The 24,288-nt window shown below is 35.3% G+C and overlaps 1 protein-coding gene across 10 annotated transcripts; it reads right to left on the reverse strand.

Annotated features, from left to right (window-relative positions):
- Positions 1-2,349: 2,349 nt before the first annotated feature.
- On the reverse strand, positions 2,350-22,570 carry LOC127838879 (uncharacterized). Of its 10 annotated transcripts, XM_052366952.1 has the most exons (13): positions 22,149-22,307; positions 21,900-21,988; positions 20,843-20,953; positions 16,521-16,777; positions 14,684-14,788; positions 14,415-14,582; positions 14,109-14,280; positions 11,982-12,322; positions 11,698-11,837; positions 10,854-11,533; positions 10,453-10,653; positions 8,872-8,986; positions 2,350-3,784 (listed from the first exon to the last, which is right to left on the reverse strand). In XM_052366952.1, the coding sequence occupies exons 3-12, from the start codon at positions 20,946-20,948 to the stop codon at positions 8,892-8,894; spliced, it is 2,265 nt and encodes a 754-aa protein (XP_052222912.1). In that variant the 5' UTR covers positions 20,949-20,953; positions 21,900-21,988; positions 22,149-22,307; the 3' UTR covers positions 2,350-3,784; positions 8,872-8,891. The 10 variants fall into 10 exon arrangements, with proteins under 10 accessions (XP_052222912.1, XP_052222905.1, XP_052222885.1 ...); XM_052366945.1 differs by lacking the exons at positions 21,900-21,988; positions 22,149-22,307 and adding an exon at positions 22,477-22,570; XM_052366925.1 differs by lacking the exons at positions 21,900-21,988; positions 22,149-22,307 and adding an exon at positions 22,346-22,532.
- Between the last annotated feature and the right edge of the window lie 1,718 nt (positions 22,571-24,288).

Genomic DNA, 24,288 nt, shown 5'->3' on the forward strand with positions numbered 1-24,288 from the left:
ATGGGAAGTTCATCTCTCGTTAATAAATACTTGACGTTGTGACATATACACATCCTGGACAAATGAAAAGAGGAAGCCTTTAAAAAGCTTCACAATCGTTCCAAAAGGAAGCATTGCAGCTCTCTTAATACGTGAAAGGAGTACTACATTTTAATTTATATATAATAAAAATTAATAATTATTTTATTCCATGAAAGCAAGGTTGCATGTGGTGCACGAATCAGGAGTTTGTTATACTTACGCGTAAGATTGCTGGCGTCATTTACATAATATTGATGTTGCGAGACGTTGGTTACACAATAAACATATTGTTTACAAGACATAATCCCAAAATAATATTCATTTTGGTTTTATCATATTTTAAAGCTTGACGTTTTATATCAAACATATCTCATTTTAAATGATTTTCGATGATCGCATATACTTTGAGCGTGCGCATTCACATTTTGGAGCAAACATACACCAAAGAGTCTTGCAAATGACGACTAATTCGGAACAAAAATATGTAATGTGTATGATCGTTCATGTTAAAATTTAATGAATATGAACAATTTTAAAAGTTTAGCCTGAAACATTTTTACGTTTCAATGAAAACGTTATCAACAAAAGACAAAAGCACACGTTTCGCACGAAAATAAACTTTCTCATGGCACATCGCCACGCAATTGATTCTGTGAAATTTCATGAAACGATATAATCATCATACTCAAATTCCCTTAAAGGATATCAGGTTTGCGTATTTTACACTGGTATGCGAGAACAAATACAAAATGTTCTGAATGTCCTTAGAAGGCCGCTGGCTTGTACAGGGTGCAGAATCAACGAGGTTTCCCGGTTTAACACACGGGCTGGACAGAATGTAAACACACCGTTGAGAATTTTATTTTTGCAAATATCTGAAGTTTATTTAAATACATTTGCAAAATTCTTTAGTGCATAAGACCGTTTTTCTTGCAGTTTGTGTCGATATCTTAAGGTATAAGAATAAATCATTGAATACGTCTGAAATCGTTGACAAAATTTCACGTTGCGAGAAGCATTACCATGTACAATTAATGCAGTAGATACCAATTTTCTTTAACAAGAACACAGGCTTATTAAATAAAGTAATCCGATGTATTTCACATTGTCATAAGCAGCATAAAAATCTGTCTTTAATGCGCTAGTTTAAATTCTTTAGATTTTTTACAAAGTTATTTGAAATAAAGCACCACTTACCGTCGTGTATACATCCATTAAAGTTGAAAGGGGAAACCCCACTAAGTCACGTGATCCTACACCCTGTATACGGTCTTTGCTCATCCCTACCCTAGGTTGATTTATGGGACATATTTGCCATGAAAGTTACTTTTGCCGAGTATTTTGCAGTTTGGCGTGGCACAGTAGGTTTTAGCTCACCTAAGCACAATTTGCTCATTGTGAGGTTTTGTTTTCGCCTTTTGTCCGGCGTCAACATTTTCCTTGTTAACACTCTAGAGGCCACATTTACCACCCGATCTTCATTACATTTTGTCAGATTTGTGCCAATAATATCTAGGACAAGTTTGAAAATGGTTCCTGTTGGTTGAAAAACATGGCAGCCAGGGGATGGGCATATTTCGTTATATGGCTATGGTGAAACCTTGTTAAAACTCTAGACGCCACCTTTATTGTCAGATCTTCATGACACTTGGTCAGAAGATTTGTCCCAGTAGTATCTTGGACGAATCGTGGATATCACGTATAAGCTATATTGATTCACGTACACTTGAGTTATAGCCCCTTTTTCTTCGAAAACTTTAAGAGAGCCGTTTTACTTGAATGTAAATCTTGACTAGATCAGAGATAAATCGGCAAAAGTAATTTTTGATTAAGCTTAAAAATAAGGCCTTATCCACACGAAACTCGTTATATTCATCCATTTTCATTAATTTCCAGTTATTTTTTGGTAAATGGGCAGTAAACTAGATTTATATTCATAAGGAAAGAGTTCCTTTAAAGTACTTTTTCAAACTACTATTATATCAAAGTAATACCAAATCAGAACAGAATTACAGAAGCTGTGTCTGTTTCTATGCATACAAGACATATATATCTAACTCGCGTATTTGTGATAAATTCAAAAGATTTTTTTCTTACCTGACCTTTCGATTTTAAAATTGAATATTTAACAGTAATTGACTTGTTCTAAAGCAGAGTGTATCACGAACGAATTTAATATATGACTTACTTTATAACACAGTCAATAATCTTAAGAAATAAAGTTGGTTATCTGACTAATGGAGAACCAATTTATTAGTTGTTTCCAGAGGGATAAGGGCAATCTTAGCCCTCATATTGTTAACATTGCTTCATAAAAAACAAAACATGTATGTTAGCGTCTCATATATTTGTTTTGAAATTAACCCATTACACAGGTATACATTCCAAAACACATTCGATGTATAACATTTCGCAGAGAATACTTTGTTTACATTGATTAGGTATGATTTTATACATATTTCATCTGGTATATTTACAAACATTTTTTAATGCATAATTATCAGCAAGTTTTGTAGTAGTTTTCGGATCAATTATTTTCATGCCTAGCAGAAAAAGCAAATACATGTACACAGAGTCTCACTGAAGTCCAGCGCTTGTTGACCTTTATGGCTTTGAAATGCAAACAGTGGAGCTTTCTAATGTGAAATTAGAATTAGTGTTAATTTATTCTTGTCGGTTAACTCTAAATATTTATAAGATATACGTATCGCCCGATCACAGAAAATGATCAAGATTTTCTTTTAATCCAATACAAATTTTTCTGTTTTTTGTTATTTCGAATTTGACGAATTTAGATTCATCGTCGTTTCTCGTCTTAAAAAAACGTTACTCTATAATACAATGTTCAAAGTTATTATCAAGGTTTATTACTCTAAACAATTATTTCAACAAATTAAGATCTTTTATCTTTTTTTTTCATTTTATTATAATGCAATTAATGCCTATTACTGTGTTTGAATGCCTTTCATGTTCTTCTAGTCACTTTGGTTAATGATCACTTCGTCATCTCCGAGGCCAATTCATGTTTCTATTCAATCAGTTTAAGAGTTAAAAGTAATGGATACTGGAAAAAATGTAAAAATTACTGTTCAAAACAATAGCTTGTCACAACAGCGACGAAACATTCCCAATATTTGATACAAAAGGATTCTTTGGGCCAGGCCTGATTCAACAATATTGGACTAGTTATAACAAGTCTATACGACGTGACCCGAGGGTGTGGCTAGTTTGTAAGCAAGGGGCATATTTTAAACAAATAGTCAAGATGACCTCAGTAAATAAATGACTTACGCTTAACAGTAAAGGGGAACGTCCGCAGAAAAAATGTTTCTACAGACAGACAGATACATGGTGATTTAAGTATACCCTTTTATGTCATAACGAAGGGGTATATTACGATTTGAACACTGAAAGTAACACAATTTTTAATTTTAAAGCGTTATGCTTTTGAAGAACTTATTTTTTTAATATATAATTATATCAAACCGAAATTGTAACGCCATCGACATAAGCATAACTAGAGTACAAATCAAACATGTTATCATGTTTTCACCGTTTTATCCTTAATAGCTTTCGTATGAAAATTCACTAAAATGCAACACACTCGAATGCATGTACACGTTGTGGGCCACCAGAGACGTGTATGAGGTGGAATGAAGAATGCACATTATTTTTGTATACTCAGCATGTTCATTTCTTCGAGGTAAATCTGATTAGATCACCTCGTCAACAGTATGTTCTTCTGTTGATTCCCTTCCATGCGCTGAAATATAAAAAATATTGCATAACAGGGCGTTAGCAATTCTGATATTACGACAAAAATACCCTGTTGTAATATTATACGAAATAGAAAGATACATATTTAATTTGACAGTTAAACAATTATAAATAATTATTGCGAATGTTTCTCAAACGTGTAATTTTTCATTGAATTACACCAAATATTATAAGTTGTATAGACCAGAGAAAAAAACACGAAATAATAGCAGGGGCAATGCACTTTAAAGTAGAAAGTACAGTTTCATCAGTATAAGAATTCTTGCTGCTGTTAAATATTGGGACAACACAGAGGATGATGTTAAAAGGAAATACTCTGATGTACGTTAAATAAACATGCATCTATGTAGATCACCTCTTCATTATTTTGCCATTTAAAGGGGCTATAATCAATATCAAAATTCGCTGGGCTAAGCTTCCCCAAATTAGGTAGTGGGGACTCCATCCTCAATCCTTTGGACCCCCATGTGGCGGATAGGAGGGCAGCCTCTAGATATAGACTTATCTGTGAGATAACACAGGACTTATCGGAAACATAAACAGCTCCCGACCAACTGGCGGTGCTCCTACAATTATGTGTGGGGAGGGGGTGGATGACAACTTGGCAATATCAAGCAAAATGGAAATACCACCACAAAAACAGCCTGCGAGTTGCGCTATTCCCTCTAGGTACGGATCTCTGAAAGCACATGGTCCATGTTTTCACAGGGGAGGTTATTTGGCCATGAGTTAATGGTAAGGTTACCCTGACAGAAACACCGAGTCGTAAAGACGAGGTAGCAGGCTGCACAGCGGACTCGAAAAAAATACAATTGTACCACACAACAGGCAAAACATGACATTTGAAGTTGAAGACAATTAAAAAGATGATAGCCCCGTGAAATCCCACAACCCAGGTGCATGTAGAGTCCACATTCAGCTTCTGGTGAGCCTTTCAGTTGTTTTGAAGAACCAGGGGATGGGTAACACAAAAAAAGGAAGAGGAACACCAAGTATAAAATTCATGTACTGCCATGCAAAAGAAGTGGAAAAATAAAGGACACAGTCAGATAATTTTCTGCTTCATCATCAACATCTGCTGCATACAGGAAACTCACATGCAAGAGAAGAAGCCTTTCAATATACTAGGGTACAAAGTGTTTGGAGTGATCGCCAAGGAAAGAAGATGGGATGAGAAACGACCCTGTTCAGTGAAAACATGAACACCAGCAAACAGAAGAACTACATGCCATGACATGCGCACGCAGTTCACCGCCAAAAATTGTTCACTTAACTGGTCAGGTACCAACGAGAATATGATATCACTAGACAACACTCATGACAGTGGCTTCGTCATCGATGCCGACTTCAACAGCAAATCTCAGAGTTTGGGATATGACACCATTTACAATCAACATTACATAATACTTGTCAACTGCCCCAACTGATCCTGCATTCTCCTCCCGCGGCAAGCATTTTTCCACTTTGACTCGGCTCTGAGTTCAGAGTATGTGCATAGAAATATCACTTAAACTGTTGGGCTTCGGCAGTTAGAAGGATGTCACAATTGACTAGTTCTTAATCTCAGTTGCAGCAACATCCCAAATTGTTCTCCTCCTCCCACACACAAATTGAATTACAATGAAGCCAAAAGGGAAGCCTTTACCATCCGGAACAACGAACGTACGCAAGGCCTAATAACGCAAAGCTTAAACAAAGGCATCATCAGGCTGCCATTCCAGCGAAAAGAATGACTAAAAACAACAACAAGAAAGCAGTGCACAATACGCAAAGATAAAGCTGGAGCGTAAATAAACAGCTGAGAGAAAAAATATCAAAACTGGACATTGAGAGAGACTTAACAAAGCTTTGAAGATTCAGAAGATCATTCTGGAATACAGATGGAAGGGCCTTTACATACAGAGCAGCCGCAAATGCTCATGCTCAAGTATCCGCAAAGGAGAGCACCACCTGAGTACCAAGACCGACGGGAAGAAATAAAAAAGATAATCAAAGAAACAACGCATATGAAGCAATGGCGCAAGAGATCCCACTTGAAGAAACGAAGAAAGATATCAAGCAACTGAAGAAAAAGAAATATTAAATACATGACAACATCAAGAACTGAATTATCTAACATCCCGGTACAACAGTTCTCCAGAATCTATTGGAAACCTGGAATGTTAGTTGCTTGCAAGGTCAGATAACTCAATCATGATACGTAGTCAGGATGATTCCTGCCCTTAACAAAGGGGAGAACAAGGAGACATTGCTGAGCAACCTAACCATGAGGCTTACAAGCAGCATCTGCAATACCATAAAACGAATTTTCAAAGGGCGTATGCAGTGGTACCTGAAGACAACGAGCACGATGGCGCTAAAACGAGCTGATTTATGAAGATTCATGATCATGGAAGACCAGAAGACGACCAGAAAGTGCCCGCTGTTGTCTTCATCATACAGACGACCATTGCTAGTGTAGAAGGACGGGCTATTGGCGGAGCTTTTCAGCAGTGGTATCCCAGGCAACATAAACCGGTGGTTCAAGTAATACATGCACAACAGGAGAGCCCGTGTTTCGGTAGGTGGTCTTCATCAGCAAAACGTATGGGCTTCGACAAGGGTTTGCACATGGTGGACATTTTTGGATCACTCTATTCCTACTGTTCATCAACGACATCATAACATAACTGCATAAATAATACAAGAAGCCTTAATGGTCTGGTGCCTTAAAGGAGAGTATGCAAGAACCGCAAATTATTTAATGCACAGATTTAACAGATTTCGTCAAATCACAAACGGCTAAAGGGTTATACACAGACATTATCATGCTTATTGTGCTGTTTTGTACTGTTTGGGCAATCGGTCACTTGCCTTAAATAAAGGACCAACTAATTGTTTTTAATGAAAATTCAATACTGCTCCAGCAGCTGGACTTTCACTTCTTTATATTGATTTACAAAAAGCATTCGACATAGTAGATCACACTATACTGTGTGAAAAACTTATGACCATGGGGGTTTAATCTGTAGAATGGTTTCACTTATACTTAACAGGGAGAAAGCAAACAATGCATGTAAAGTCATAAGTAAAAAAAAATAGGATGTGAATTAGCAAACTGCAATAACTGGCTAGTTGACAACAAGTTGTCTCTTCATATAGGTTAAACAGAATGTATACTTTTTGGAAGTAAGCGGAAAATTAAAAAGGTTGAAAATTTCTCAGTCATATGTAATAATCAAACTATAAAGTCTCAACAATCGGTGATATATTTGGGTCATGTTCTAGTTAACACCCTGTCAGGAAATAAATGTGCAAACGACATCAGCAGTAAGGTCAATTCGAGACTTAAGTTCATGTATAGACACAACAGTGTACTCGATTTTAACACCAGGAAAACCCTATGTTAATCATTAATTCAGTGCTTATTTGATTATGCATGTTCGGCCTGGTATAATAACTTGGGGGAAAACTCAAGTCTAAATTACAAATTACACAAAACAAGGTTGTGCGATTCATTTTAAATGTTCTACCAAGAACCACACTTACCTGCTCAGATTTTCACAAACTAAGAATGTTAAAACTTAATGATAGAGTCAAACAACTGAGTTTAAATCATGTACATAACAAAATTATGACAAATGTCCTGGGTACATGAAAAATAACTTTATTAAGAAATCAGATGCTCATAGCTACTTCACAAGAAAGAGCAAGTGTAATTTCTGTGTTCCTGTCATAATTCAGCGACAGCTTCAACTTTTTATTATAATGGTGTTTTAACCTGGAATGCTCTTCCAGAATCTATTTAAAGTATAAATAGTCACTTCAAATTAAAAAAAGAAGTCAAAAAACATTTTCTTAACAAGTACCTTTAGGGTTGAGCATGGCCGACTGGTTTTTTTTAAGTATTTAGAAAATATCCCCTGTCTTTATTTGTTGTTTGTTGTTTTTTGAAGTACTTAGATATCCACTGTCTTTGTTTTTTAACGAGGTTATGAAATGAAATGCTCGCTCAAATTGTTGAAAGCACATACATTTCACAAACTTTAGATATGCTAACACCATTATAAAATAGTTTTATAACCCTTTAAAATTAATATGTTTATAGCTGGCTGCAATTTTAGTCTATGTGCTATAAGAAGCAGTAATGTAAAGGACCCCTTTGGAAATAAGTCGCAAGACTTTCAAGGGCTTTCCTGGCAGTGCATGTCTTTATATCAGACTAAAATAAACTAAAAGTTATCAGTCTTATGTCAATGTACCTAAAATTTATATCTCATTTAGTCACTTTATTCTGTGATATTTTTGTGCTCAATTTATGTGTTGTTTGCTTTAAGCTGAATTGTTTTAAGCCACTGTGTAAAAAATGTACATTTTATTAAAGTGTGTACATGTATCTCAAATTTTAACCTCATAAAGTCAATTTAAGCTGTGATATTGTTGTGCTCAATGTATGTGTTTGTTCTAAGCTAATTTGTTTTAAGCTTCTGTGAAATTGTAAAAAGTAATTAAGGTATGTAAATGTATACCTCATGATATCAATTAAATCTGTGATATTTTAGTGCTCAATCTATCTATCTATCTATCTATCTATCTATCTATCTATCTATCTATCTATCTATCTATCTATCTATCTATCTATCTATCTATCTATCTATCTATCTATCTATCTATCTATCTATCTATCTATCTATCTATCTATCTCTATCGATCTATCGATCTATCGATCTATCGATCTATCGATCTATCTATCTATCTATCTATCTATCTATCTATCTATCTATCTATCTATCTATCTATCTATCTATCTATCTATCTATCTATATCTATCTATCTATCTATCTATCTATCTATCTATCTATCTATCTATCTATCTATCTATCTATCTATAATGCTGAGAAAAAGATGCGTAATACGTACAGGAGAAATCCTCAACCATTTTTTACACTCTTCCCCCCACATTTCAGTCTGCAAAGTCGACATATGACAACAATACTCTTCTAGCAGATAGACTTGGCGGTTACCGTCAAACGAGAATGAGATTTTTAAAAACCCAGAATAGATGGCAGGGGAAAAATCCAGAGAGAAACTTACTCTAGATGGGGCTGCCCAGTCTAACCAGCATACTCAAGACGAATCCAGAAGCAGGCTTTTCGCATCATCGCTCTTGTTGTGAGGTGCAAATAAGGGAACAAACGGTATTTCTCGACTAAAGAAAAGAAGATAATGTAAAGACATGAAGCAGATCATGAAGCCGGGACATGTAGAGTGAACAGCCTCGGAGTAAAAAGAAGGAAACGGTCGTGTTTTTTTTTTCGAAAAAGTAAAGCAATTCTTAGAAAAGATCTTAACCGTACTAAAGACCCGCACAACTTAAAAAAAAACACAAAGTAAACTGTACAATAGTACTCATATTTGCAAAAGAGACTGACACATAAACGCAAGCAAGAAAGTTATTACACTGGATATGCTCGAATAAAGGTTCCAACAAAAAGCATGGGCCTACACAGATGGGTCAACAATAAATGTAGTCAAGACTAGTAAAGCCGGAGCATTCGTGCAGTACCCACGCGGAAAGTTGAGACAGAGGAAATACCAACAGGCATCCACTACATAAAGTACAGACTTTAGGCGGAAGCACAATTCCATGCTGCAAACATTATTAGCAGATACAAGATAGTTGTTAGTAGGTTGTCTTCCTAACAGATGCTTCGTTAGTCCTCAAACTTTCAAAACAAAATTAACTGCTTCGCATAACAGAAGCAACACCACCAAACATTAAAGCGGGTATATACGATTTTTATATGTGTTAAATTGTATATATTGATACAAATATGTTATTATAACACACACTATGCAAGAAAAAGTGATACATTTAAGACGAATTTCATAAAATGCAGCAAATACAAATTAGCGACCCGAGCCGATTGTGACGAAGATAATTCGTACATATTTTCCTACAATAACCGATGCATTCGTCTTTTTAGTGAGTGTTTGTGTGTCGTATGAATCGATATCGCTGCAGGAAATTAAAAAGAACCGTTAAACTAAATTTAGATTCACATCGTACATGCATGATATACATGCTGGCGAATTCGACTGTACAGCCTTTTTCGATTTCAGAATAAAATATCTGGCTTATTTCGCATTTTTCGACATATGTTCTTCTTTACTTTAATTTTTGTTTATATTGAAATATATGTATAATAAGTTTTTACACATTTTATATTAATTAATAAATATTTGACAAGATCGTAAATACCCGCTTTAAATGCTTCAGAATTGTACTCAAGCGGATCCCCTCTCGCTGTGCAAAGAATGCATGGGAATGATATGGCAGACAGAATGGCAAAGCTGGGAGCCGAAAAAGAACAAAACGTGAACATAGCCAGTCTAGAAGAAATAACATTTGTAATCAAAAGCCTTTTCGGAACAAAAAATGTAAAGAAAAACCGTATCTCTCTGTCCAGACTAGAACAGGTGTTTCGGCTTCCGACTGCTTACATGCCATAAAAGACGTAACCACCACATGCATTGGACAGCCCACCTCGTGTCGTCTCTAAAGTGCCCCTATGTTGGAGTCGACAAAATGGCAGAACTAATCCTCCAGCGAAAATCGAGATGTCGAATTTTTAAGGGTTTTTTCAATGTGGTTGTACAGAAAAAATATTTTACCTAATGTGACTTTCATATGGCATTGCCTTCCAAACTCGGTTATAAGCCTCTCAAAGTGACTTCCATATGTGCAGATATACGCTTTCGTTTCACGATCTTCAAAAGATCCACAAAGTAGCGCTAGTGCTTCCACACAGTCATTCGCTGGCCCGTACACACAAATAATGGAACCGCTGTCACCCTTCTTTGAGAACGGCGTACCTGAGTTTTGATATAAAACACACATGTAACATATATTGATGTTAAAGCATATCTATTAATATGTTTCTCTTCGAAAATTACGGAAATCATTGCAAGACATATCATTCAACGGAAATTCTCAAACTATACATGTATTTGCAATTGAGATACTACAATTTATATGTTGTTTATATTGATGAGAACGCGACGTTCTGCCTAACCTTGCGTTACGTCAGTCATAGGTTCCACGAGAATCTGGTACATAAAGTCATCGGTATGATAATTTTCTTGATCATCCACGGTCTTTATAACAGTATCAGAACTGACAACAATACCTGTAGTTAAACCACTTCCATGACCATATTTGTACACCTCCAACCTGTCATAGTTAGTCCCTTGATAATATGTTAATCGTGCGTCTGTCTCAACGTGTTGAGGTTGTTTAAAATTAAAGTTACATATTTTAGTAAATGATGTAGATACTTTAATAGCAACGATGTCCAGATAACGACTTTTATCGAGCAAACAATCTACTTTTCCAAATTCATGCATGTGTCCGCGATAGCTCGCTAAAACCGTGTAACAACCATTGCAAATACAATGACCACACGATATAGCATAAACGTCATCTAATGACCCACCGGCACCAAAATCGAGATGGACAAAACAACCTAAACTAAAGTCTGTACAGTTTCCAAAACCTCGTACTCGAAGGTGATGCCCACATCTTATATCTGATCCAGCTTGAACCGTTGATACTACTTCTTGTATTTTGTATCCGTGTAAGTAATTGTGTTTTCGTAACAAATTCCATATGTCTTTCTCATTGACGCGTTTGCGATCGGTTACGTAAATCGTGAGCTTGCCATAAACATGACCACAAAACTGCACGTTAGGGACACTGTAAAAAACACAAAAGAACGCATATTTCATTTGGTTTTATTTTTATATAAAAGGTTTCAAACACTGAACACATACACTTTCCGATTACTACTTATGCGCGTGTGTAAATAATGAATAGAGGTTTCGTTCAACAATTTAATCTAATTACTTTAGAATATTTACCGCATTATCTCTTTTTGTAAACGAACATCCATGCTAGGTATTTTTGGTATAACTGTTCCTGTATGAACAGGAGTCATTTGCAAGATCCCGTGAAGTTCAAATTTCAGTCTGTTCAACTTCTGAATAAACTCGACCTTTGACTAAAAAGAAAATTGTTAATTAGCGAAGTTTCTAAACACACACTTATGTAGTATCATCATTAATAGATCTACGTAAAATGCAATATAATATTAACAATAAATACTAATAAAAATCAACGGAAACGAGAATTGTAATAACCTTACTTGTATATAATTATCCGCAGTTTCAAACAATTTCGAGGATTTTGTTTTGAAAGTTTGAGCAAACTTGTTGCTTTTCCATTTAAGATATCTGTCGGTTTTGCATATAATGTCTTTAAGAAAATCTTCTGTTTCTTTTTGCACGAAGACTTTGCGACAAATGACGACCAGTTGATCGTCAAATCTTAATTCTGCGAGCGAAGATAAGATCACCGCTTGTGATAAACCATTCTTTATTGATAAGGTTTCTACAAGAGTGCATCGTGTTTGTATTTTCACAACTGCAATCAATGTTCGTTTTGGAGGTTCACTCTGATCAATTGTTTCAGGAAAGACGGAACTCTCTGAAAGTAGCCAATCTTAATGAACACATCGAATAATAAATGTATGCGCAACATATCACAAAGAGTAAACTACATCGTTACGGCTTCCCGCCCGCCTGGTTTTTGTTAAACTATTAGCTGAATTTCTTCATTAACAAATCGGGCTAAAATACTGCTAATACATGTTTAGAGAATAAAATATAATAGGAACAATCATACAATATTGTCGACATAGCTAAATATATCAACATGCCTAGACTATGGTTATATTTGTCGACCACTGTCAACATTAATCACATACAAAACATGTCTGAACACTATTGGTTTTCTAAGCCAATGATAACGATTGTAAATACTTGTACCACAAATATGAATTTTTTGGTCCTTTCCTAAACTTATTTGAAATGTTCCGCGCACATGGTCGCCTCTGCTTATAATAGAAGTCGCGTTTAAGATGGGTTTATTTGACTTATGTTGGTGGCAAATCTTAATTCAATAGAATCCAGAGCTACCGTGGATGGTCCTCTACCAAACATGTACACATGGTTCCGATTCGCTGCATCGGATGGCCACAGAATGTTACATATACAAATTACAGTAATGTTTTTTAATCAAACAATTAAACACTAGTTTTCATTTGGTTGTCTCCAACATTATTCCACACCATTTCCCAAACTACCAGCTTAAGCTTTAACCGAATGTGTGTCACATTAAAAAAACATCTGCCAAACATTTTAGAGTGGCTCTTCTGAATAAGATTAACTATTGAGGTAAAACCTGTTTTCTCCTGTTTGTTCTAATGTCATTGACTCCTGTTGCTAACTACACTTTTTTGTTATATTCGTGTCAATCACCAGACATTACTTCTAATATAATCAATCATCAGAATCGCATACACCTTATCTTCGTATAAGCTAACTTCATCTCACTGCGTATTTGTTTTTATAATGATTGTGTTTTGCAAAAAGCATTTATTGACGATTATGCGAATAAACAACCCAATATGAACCACATATGTCTGCAAATACTTCTCTTACCTTAAATAAGAATAACCTAAAAACACCTACAATATACCTATATTTTCACACACTTCGTGTATACACTTATATATACCTGCACAGAGCTCTTAAATACAAAAATGTCCATTTACCATTGATTGACTATTCAAAGAACATTACTGAATTTGTGATCAATGTTGCACTTGTTGCATGATTACATGTCAAGTGGAGGGAAGTTCATTTGACGCACAATTTCCAGAGTGCAAATGCGTGACATTGTATCAAAAGCAGATGCGACACATTATGTCATTTATTTTACGTTTCCTCTCTAGTTCACTATTTTCCGAACAAATTTGTAATTGTCTGTCAAAATTTTATTCAATAGTTAGTTTTACAAATTAAATATCAAACTTTATAGTTTTCTCCAACCTGGACATTTACTCTCATAGGCTGCTTTCCGCATTTTTCTATCGTTTAAATAAAAGTAGTTACGTACAGCGATTTATTTAAAGTAAACATGTTTGACATTTTTAGGTTTTAAACGTCTCGCCCATCTATTTTTGGATATCTTTGGAAAAAAGCTTGTAGCCTATTGTGCTATACGGCATATAGACTTAGCAGCTGCTCTGTTGAAATGTTTCAAAATGCATATAGAATGAGTTTGCTAGGTTCAACCAGTGTAAAATAAGTTTAAATACAGTACTTGTATTTTCAGTGTCATGATAGTGCGAACATCTTTCATTTGTGATACAATTTCTCATCAACATTTAAACATATATACGATGGATACTCTTAACAAACGAACTTACCATGTTCTTTATCGCTACCTTCTATTTCCTGCATCATCAAACGATTACTGAGAATCCGACGGATTCGTTCCTCAAGAAGTTCGTCTATTGAGGACGGCAACGTTTTGCCATCTCGAAGGGAAAACTTGTCGATCAATATCTCAATTTTCAGAAAGATGTCAATGATTATTTCCTTCAAAGGCACAAACAAGTTACTTGTTATTTAACGGTATGAAAGGTTAATATTTCTTATCGTGCATTTTTATGCATTTGTATATAATTTCAAGACACATTATTCTCCTTTAGATCTAAAAATCGATGAGTTACCTCAAAAACTCTCTGAATATTTTCAGCGAATGACTTTGTATCTTCATGTGTCATTCTTTGTAAGATGCCTTCCGTAGTTCTATAACAAGTTTCCATTGTAGTATTATACCCGAGGATATTCGTGTCATGTTGTGCAAAATGTGTGTTATTGCTAAGATCTTGCAAACACTGAAAATATACATTTAATTTTCAAGAAAAAAGGAAACATATGGCGATACTTTACAAAAACAAATGTCAACCAATCAAGGAAGCTAAAAAATTATCAAAACCTTATCCGTGGAGAAAACGAAGACAACTACAGCGCATGGAAATCCCTTCATCATAGACTGATCCTTTCTCCAAGAGATTTCTTTTGTTTCCACACGGCTGTCGTCCTATGTGTAAAATTAAGTCAATATTAATATTAAACAGATTTATTCATAAAATGAATAGATAACAAGGGCTGTTTGTAAAACATGCATGTCCCCCATATGGGCTGTCCGTTGTAGTGGCAGCCATTGTGTGAATACGATTTTTGTCACTGTGACCTTGACCTTTGACCTAGTGACCTGAAAATTAATAGGGGTCATCTGCGAGTCACGATCAATGTACCTATGAAGTGTCATGATCCTAGGCAAAAGCGTTATTGAGTTATCATCCGAAAATCATTTTACTATTTCGGGTCACCGTGACCTTGACCTTTGACCTTGTGACCTCAAAATCAATAGGGGTCATCTGTGAGTCATGATCAATCTACACATGAAGTTTCATGATCCTAGGCGTATGCGTTCTTGAGTTATCATCCGAAAACCATTTTACTATTTCGGGTCACCGTGACCTTGACCTTTGACCTAGTGACCTCAAAATCAATAGGGGTCATCTGCGAGTCATGATCAATCTACACATGAAGTTTCATGATCCTAGGCGTATGCGTTCTTGAGTTATCATCCGGAAACCATTTTACTGTTCCGGGTCACCGTGACCTTGACCTTTGACCTAATGACCTCAAAATCAATAGGTGTCATCTGCAAGTCATGATCAATCTACCCATGAAGTTTCATGATCCTAGGCGTATGCGTTCTTGAGTTATTCTCCGGAAACCATTTTACTATTTCGGGTCACCGTGACCTTGACCTTTGACCTAGTGACCTCAAAATCAATAGGGGTCATCTGCGAGTCATGATCAATGTACCTATGAAGTTTCATGATCCTAGGCCCAAGCGTTCTTGAGTTATCATCTGACAACCACCTGGTGGACGGACCGACAGACCGACCGACATGAGCAAAGCAATATACCCCCTCTTCTTTGAAGGGGGGCATAATTATACTTATAAATAAGCTGTATTGATTATTTACTGCCGTCATAGGTGGATTCAGATTAATGAGGCAGCGTTCGACCCCTCCTCAAAATTGCCGATGTTCGCCTATGTTTCAATCTGGGAGACGGAAAACTACAACGGGCGAGGCATGGATGGTATTGCGCAAGGGGGGGTTTGAGGGTTAGGGTTAGGGTTTGGGTTAGTGTTTGGGGTCGGGTTAGGGTTTGGGTTAGCCTAAAACCAACCCTAACCCTAACCCGACCCCTAACCCTAACCCTTACCTTAACCCTTTTTTGGGGTTATCACCCCTGACCATGCCTCGCCCGTTGTAGTTTTCCGTCTCCCGTTTCAATCACGCTATCAATTTACAGTAATTGTTAGTTATTTACTTGTAAGCATGTTTTGCAGTAAGTTAAATTCGCCAAACTGCACCTTTTCGTTGAGCGATTTTTTAAATAAACTTACAATAACAAGTTCTTGCAAAATGCCACCTGCGCCAAAGCAAATAAACGTGTTGCTGATAAAAACTGGCAACTGGCAGATTTATTGTGTGATTCGCATAAAAACAATAAAAGTAATATCTTAAAGACGTAGAAAGTAATACAATTTTGCAAAATTTGAGTTCGTTCGTATAAAACGTTACTATTAAATTTTTTGTGCAGTTGTTTATTTGTTTGATGGGTTAGTAATGGTTTCGCCCCCGTTACCAAAAATGTTGTACTAGCGCCTGACTATGAAACATAAAAAAATATTTTAGTAGTATCATATTTTTGAACACTCTTATTCAATTAAATTAAGCTTAAAATACCATTGCTGATGGCGGAAAAATCCCAACGAATTCCGGTTTTGACAAAATAATCTTGGTGTCTTCGTGTTGCTGATGGCTGTCTCGATTCTGTGTTGAATGGGTCACATCAAACTTCACTGCAATCTCTGGTGTGCATACATTCACGTCTTCTCGGAACACAAAAATATCTACTGTGTCTTGGACGTTTTTTGCTTCTTGCAAAATCATCTCGAGCAAGGATGACGCCTCGTGTATATAATCCGCACATTTGCTGGCATCTTCAAGAATAAGTATACATTTACAGAGTATTGTATATAAAATGTATATACAAAGACAATTTCCTAACTATAAACACAGTAAAACTGCAGCTTGACCAGCTGGATCGAGACCTTGTTATAGCATGCTGTATTTATCAGTCAATTTTGAATATACTTATCAACGATAATATTTGAAAAATGCTCACTTTACTTCACGTTACACACTCTCCGTTTAAAATTGCCCCAAAAAGTGTGAAAGGAAATTTACTTCGACTCTTTAATTAATGTTTATATAACGTACACGTATTATTAAACGAACAAGAGTTCCGCGGTCAGAGACATATACCCCCCACCCACCCCTCCCCCAAAATAAAGGTCTTTGAACTAGTGACCCCAATTTCAATAGGGGTCATCTACTGTCCAAGGCCAATCCACATGTGAAGTATAAGCCTAATCGGTCACTTCGTTGACGAGTTGATCAAAAATGACTTTACTAGTTATTGAGACAATGACCTTGAACTTTGACCTAGTGACCCCAATATCAATAGGGTCTACTGTCCAATGCCAATGCGCATGGGAAGTATCAAGTCAATCGGTCTTTTCCTTTACGAGATATTCATCGGAAACGATTTTCCCACTTATTGTGACAGTGACCTTGAACTATGACCTAGTGACCCCAATTTATATAGGGGTCATCTACTGTCCAAGGCCAATGTACATGGAAAGTATCAAGCCAATCGGTCAATTCGTTGACGAGTTATTGATCAGAAACGATTTTCACACTTATTGTGACAATAACCTTGACCTTTTCCTAATGGACAATATTTCAACAGGGGTCATCTTCTGTCCAAGGTCAATTTACATAACGAGGGGTGAACGGAAGACTGTTGTAACTCATTTTAAAAAAAGAAATAGATACGACAGTTTCCGTTCACCCCTTGATAAGAAGTATCAAGCCAATCGGTCAATTGATTGAAGAGCTATTGATCGAAAACCATTTTTACACCTATTGTGACAGTGACATTGACCTTAAAACTATTAACCCTAATTTCAATAGGGATCATCTACTGTCAAAGGCCAGAGCATATGTGAAGTCTCAAGCCAACCGGTCAATTTGTTGACGAGTTATGGATTGGAAACGAACGGGTCTACAAACAGACCTACAGACCGACGGACCGCCAGACCGACCGACATCCAGAAAAACAAGATACCCCCTCTTCTTCAAAAGGGGGCATAATAATGCGAAGACAGTTTCGGAAAAATAAAATTTTGATTAATTTGTAGCATACCATTTTTATAAAAAAAATCTTAACAAAAATAAGTCACTTTGATAAAATGGATATGCTGCTATGTTACTTTTTCCGTATGCTGTAAAACATTGCTTGGCGTACGCGCACATCCTAAATGTTAGCTAAAACGGACTTTCCACAGTTTGGCAAAAGGACAATCTTCCCAAAAAAGCCATAGATTAGAAAAATAATGTATGCATTATATTCAAACAAGTAAATTAACGGTACTGTCAAAATAAAAACGTAAACAAATATATACGTTATCTTATTGTTAATCATCAAACGAAATCTAAAACATAACGCGTTTGAAACGTTATCCCTCGAAAATTCAGCAAAACGTTGTGTTCAAACTACCAACCAAAAGTAAAAGCGTGGTCGACTGAAAAGCTTTTGCTTCCATAAATCCTCGCTTCGAACCCAAGGACTGGCTCATTTTTTTATTTTATCTTTTTTTCTCGTGATTATTATTATTGAAAACTATTCAAAATATAACACTTGTGTGAGTATATTCATTTAATGAAAAATTGTTAAAAAATACGAAAATCTTTGAACCGGTCCCTTAGATACACTTATGAACTTTGCACAGTCTTACAGCGGCGCTTAACGACGGTGACATGGAGATTGATATTTTGCTTGTTATCGAACTTGCGCATGCTTTTTGTCAATATACGTACATCAATATGTGTATCAATACGTAAACGATAGGGCACAATAAAGCTTAAATAAAATCAAAGTACTGACAGTACTGGTGTGACGATGCTTTTGAACAGGATTGATATAAAAGCATCTATTTAAGTTTATCTACATCACCACAATTGTGTATGCGGATACGAAAATTTTGGGTAGGAAAAAAATAGGTACGAAAATTTTGGGTACAACAATAATGCCAAAAAAAAAATTAAGTACGTAAAAAGATTTGGTTACGAAAAAAATTTGGGTAGGAAAAAATTGGGTACGAAAAAAAATTTTGTTACGAGCAAAAATTTGGGTACGAAAAAAAAAATGGGTACGAAAAAAATTGGGTACGAAAAATGTAGGGTACGAAAAAAATATTGGGGGTACGGGGAAGTAGTACCCGTGGGGAACTTGATCATTTCAGCGAAACTGGGAGGCGGGTTACATTCTCGATCAAATATAACAAGAAATATCTTTAAAAAGGTATTCGAAGTGTATTTTCTGTACCACTTATCTTAAAAAACTGTCTGTTACAGTAAAACGTTTGTGGGTTATAACATTACGTTTCAGCATATAAATTCAAAACTTGACATGCTCTTTAATTACACCATGCTCTTTAATTTCACATGTATATCATACCAAACTTTATATTTCGTTGTTTTCTTTCCTAAGTTAATGATGCTATGTGTACGGACGTGATTTCACAATCCAATGTGCATGAACATATACTTTTTCTCTTTTGATTATTGTTCTTTTTCTCTAATTCAATAAGCTTAGGCATGTTTGTTTGTTAAGTACGGCAATAATTTCATGATGATTCCCGATCGAAAGTGGGTATGAGCACATAGTCGTAAGAGCACTTGAATACGTGAGTTCGCCCATGAACACATGGTAAGGTTAACTAAATCTCCGCGATAATGACCTAATATGTGTTTACAACAGCAAACAATATCCAACAAACGCATGAATTGTCAAACAAAGTATGTGCACTGCTGTGGCTCTGTAATTTATGTTTGAAAGGTTTATAAAATATGCAAAATGAAAAAGCACACAGAAGAGCGAGTATCACAGATATGATACGGCTATTAAGCTGTTTATAAACCATAGTCGCTATAACGTTTACAAATGTCAGGTTCGAAATAATTCGTTTTCTTTACACTCATGATCGCGTTGAAAGTTAATTATACACGTTTTAATTCGCAATTTATTTACTGAATCACGACAAATGCCGAATACAATACAGAAAATGCATAGTTGTTTCATTGATCTATAAACATATAATGGATTGAATATAACTGATTTAAAATTAACGTTTTCAAACTGTTATTAAATCTTTTCCCAGAATATTCTGTCCTATTTATAGCTGAGCTTCCTATACCTTTATCAATGATAATCAGCGAGGTATGCCGATTAGAAAAATCGAGCTATCTCAATCGGACTGGCTCGGTCTTTTACATAGGTTGCCATTATGAAGAATTTTTTTCATGATATGATAACTTAGACGATGCTTCGCAGCATCGTCAAAAAGTTTTAATTAAATAAGTAATTGTCTAGATTGATAAATGCATAATAAGGAATTGGATAAGCATATTAACGGACAATAAAAAATCATTATATTTTGAACGATGTCATTCTTCATGCCAATAAAAGGGCATCTTTAACGTGTTTTAAAGGGCATATCAATAGCCGATATGATATCATATTTTCAAAAATAATATCAGCTTTTTATAATTATCTTTCAATAACTATTGTTTACCGTTAGAGTTAACGGGTGCTTAACACGCGCATGAAAAAAGTTAGAGTGCTTATAATAGTAAAACCGTTAAATAAAATATACATGAGGTACCGCTTTACGCATGAGCCATATTGATAACTTTAATAAATTGCGGGATTAGGGGATTGTTCATTTAAGTTCAGTCCATGTAAATTCTCGTTTTCGTTTAACTAAGCTGCCATATAAAAATCGATCATTCCAAAAAAGAGAAAACCGATCGTGATAAAAAGATATAATAAGTAAAGTAACAACAATATGTCCATATCTTATTTGTTTTGAATTGGGAATTTGGAAATAAAAACGTTTTTTTAAGATAAAAAGCAATGGAAACATAGTGTAATGTCTTACTGATAATCCGTTCCAGTCTTGGCACAAATTCTTTCAAGCGACGTTTGAAGTACTCGTATCTGGGATAACACTCCGCTCGGTATCTTAAGTGTATCCCCGCGTCCATTTTAGCTGCAAACATCAATATGAGTGGTCGAAACGTGACAATACACACGTATTTTGATACTTAAAAGGCGTGTATGCAATGCTGGCATATCATTTGACATTATTAAAAGTTTAATTATTCATCGCAAGTAAAAACTTTAATCAGCGAAAAGAGTTCCAGAGATTAAAAAAACAACAGGAAAGTGACAACTTTGATCTCGTATTCACGACTGTTTTTCTCTGCTGTGTACTTATGTACACGTCGTGAATACGAGATAAAAAGTCGCAAAAAGGAGATTAATAGTCGTGGATACGAGATAAAAGTTTCACGTAATCATATGGAACTATAAGTTTTCGTCCGTCCGTCTGTCTGTAAGCCTGTCGGTCATTACACATTACTTATTAAATAAACCCTTTAAATTTAAGCTTGTATATTGTAACGTTCATAAAAAAAATAACCTAAGTAAATACGAAAGTTACAATTTAGAAGATTAAATTATAGGGTTTTAAGGGCACTCATATATTGGCTGTAAAACTGTCAGTCGTAACAAGATTTTAAAAAGAAACTGTTATAACGAGATACAAATTCAAAATTACGACACAAAAAGTCATAAATAAGAACAACTACGTCGTTATTATGAAAGAAAACGTCGTAATTGCATGATACTAAGTCGAAATTACGAGATATTATGTCCTAATAACGACATACTATATAAAAAGAGCACACGTTATTATGAGCTTAAAAGTCGTTTTCGAGATACTGTGTCGTTATTAAGAGCGTTTTGGTTAATTATTGAATTTACAGTTGGCAAAGCACGCTTCCATAAATAACGACTCGTGTTCAATCCTGTAAACATTTTATCACGTAAAGCATATACATGCAACTTTTCATGAGCATGTATCGTCAATTTTAAAATTCACAAATTCACTTCAATCACATATGCATCATCATTTAAAAATAGTAAATCGTTACCAATACAGTTTTAATGGTAAACAGTAGTTCTACTTTCGATTTCGATTTCTTGTCTAAGCATATTCTTTATTTAACGACCGACTATAACACTAATACAAAAGAATTCAAAATCCCAATATAAAAATTCCAGTTATATTAAATTGAATCCATTCAAAACCTTACAACAAAGAAAATGACACGTATCACTGTGAAAATAGTAATTTTACTGCTGACTAATAGAATGGCCGATATCAAAATTATGGCTACAACCTAATTTGAGATCATTTTGAATATTAATCATCTTAAGAAAATTAATGGAAGCTTTCAAAACAATACGCGAATCTGATTCAAACACTTAAATATTTTTTATTAGTTTTGTTTTGTGTAACGTAGTTTCGTTTTCCGTATACGCGTCACTTTACGAGAAACGTTATCTACGGCTTTAAAAACAACAACAATATACTCACTATATAGAAATACTGTTTAGTAGTTTCGTTTTCGATATATTCGTACAAGTAACTAGACCATTTTATATCTCTATGGTTTGAACAATACAAAACAAAAAGCACACTAAATAGAACTATTGTCGCGTACATACAATGGTTGACTGAAACTCGATAACTCCAAACAATTTATGTTGAAGAATTGACCAATAAAACCACTTCCTAGCCAACTGTGAATACGGCTCCCCGTTCAAGCCACACATAGATTTTCGGATTCTCCGAGCGTTAATAATGTAGTTTTTTTAGGATGAATATTCCCGAGAAACAAAAACTTCAATTACTTTCGTAAGCGTTAATAAATCACCCGTTGTAATGATCTGTTTGTTTAGTATGATTTATTTTCGCCGTTTTCAACAGTATTTTCATATCACGGCGGTGGGTTCATTTTTCTTCAGTTGTCTGGTTTATTGCTTGTAAATGCATATACTTTTGCCCATTACTAAAAGCTGCCTTCTTACATCAGTGGTGCTGGGTGGGTGGGGGGAATATTTTATGAACAATTCCCATGCATGATATTATATTAGTTTGCCGGGCTGAGGCACAGGTGGGTAGCGTGTGGCTATGATATTAATTAGTGAAAACATCATTTTGAATGATAAATAATCATATTATAACGAAAAATTAACTTTTCTAAAAAAAAATATTTCACTATCAAATATATATATAACAAGGTATGCAACTCAAAATCACCCCAAAACGGGGTGCATCGCTTTGTACAGCCATATCTTCATCAATTGTGCAGCGATTTTCACGATCTCGGTCTTATTCAACGCAGAAATGAATTTCCTTTCTGGAAATGTATATGTCTTGCAATATTTTTACAAATGCTGGGTCAACTTTTAAGAAATAACACGATACACAACTCGCATGACCCAGTTGACAGTGATCATGCTGTCTTTTAGACTGAAATCTTCACGGAGTAAAGGGCAACTTCCCTACAAAGTTCATGCAGTTCGATACCATAATTCAATAAAACGTATGAAAAAACATTATTACCGTTCTTGTCTTTACATTCTGCATCAAGACTAACTGTCCAGCGCCGTTTGAAACCTTTGTTTACATACATTTCAACTAACTGACATTTTAAACATACGAGTGATTTCATTGGTCCAATGCGGAGGTGTGTCTTTACAACTGGAGATTTCATTCATAAAGACAGCATGATCACTGTCAACTGGGTCATGCGTGTTGTGTATCGTGTTATTTCTTAAAAGTTGACCCAGCATTTGTAAAAATATTGCAAGACATATACATTTCCAGAAAGGAAATTCATTTCTGCGTTGAATAAGACCGAGATCGTGAAAATCGCTGCACAATTGATGAAGATATGGCTGTACAAAGCGATGCACCCCGTTTTGGGGTGATTTTGAGTTGCATACCTTGTTATATATATATTTGATAGTGAAATATATTTTTCAGAAAAGTTAATTTTTCGTTATAATATGATTATTTATCATTCAAAATGATGTTTTCACTAATTAATATCATAGCCACACGCTAACCACCTGTGGGCTGAGGGTCAACACCGCTATCCTCAGATTTGCTTCAAGCTTCATTTCATCTGAGCATGCCGGCCTGATAAATTTAGAAAAAAATCCATTAAATACAGCGTGTTTTTATTAGGAAAAAAGTAAAATATACATTCAGAAAAAAGTTTAGATACCACTGAAAACCGTGCACGCGAGTTTCTTTTCGATTATAATTGACGCGGGATGATCCTTTCTTTTTGTTATATCTGACGTCAGATCAGTTAATAATTTTGCAAAATACATTTGATTTTATTATACATAGTTAACTTAATATTATATCAGAAACATTAACTTGGCCCATGCAAGTTTTCTGTTACACAAATGCCGTTCAAAATTGCATTCACTAAAATCACATCAGTTCAACGAGTTATTGTGTTT

The sequence above is a fragment of the Dreissena polymorpha genome, chromosome 1 (assembly GCF_020536995.1).
Source record: "Dreissena polymorpha isolate Duluth1 chromosome 1, UMN_Dpol_1.0, whole genome shotgun sequence".
Lineage (NCBI taxonomy): Eukaryota > Metazoa > Mollusca > Bivalvia > Myida > Dreissenidae > Dreissena > Dreissena polymorpha.

Bases quoted from the DNA above. Each gene is read 5' to 3' on its own strand.
- LOC127838879 (XM_052366916.1), bottom strand. From the start codon at position 21,751: ATGGAAGCGTGCTTTGCCAACT. The intron at 20,954-21,729 runs GTAAATTCAATA...TGATGTTTGCAG, and splicing joins GGAAGCGTGCTTTGCCAACT to CTAAAATGGACGCGGGGATA. The intron at 8,987-10,452 runs GTAAAATATTTT...TCTTTTCTTTAG, and splicing joins CCATATGAAAGTCACATTAG to TCGAGAAATACCGTTTGTTC.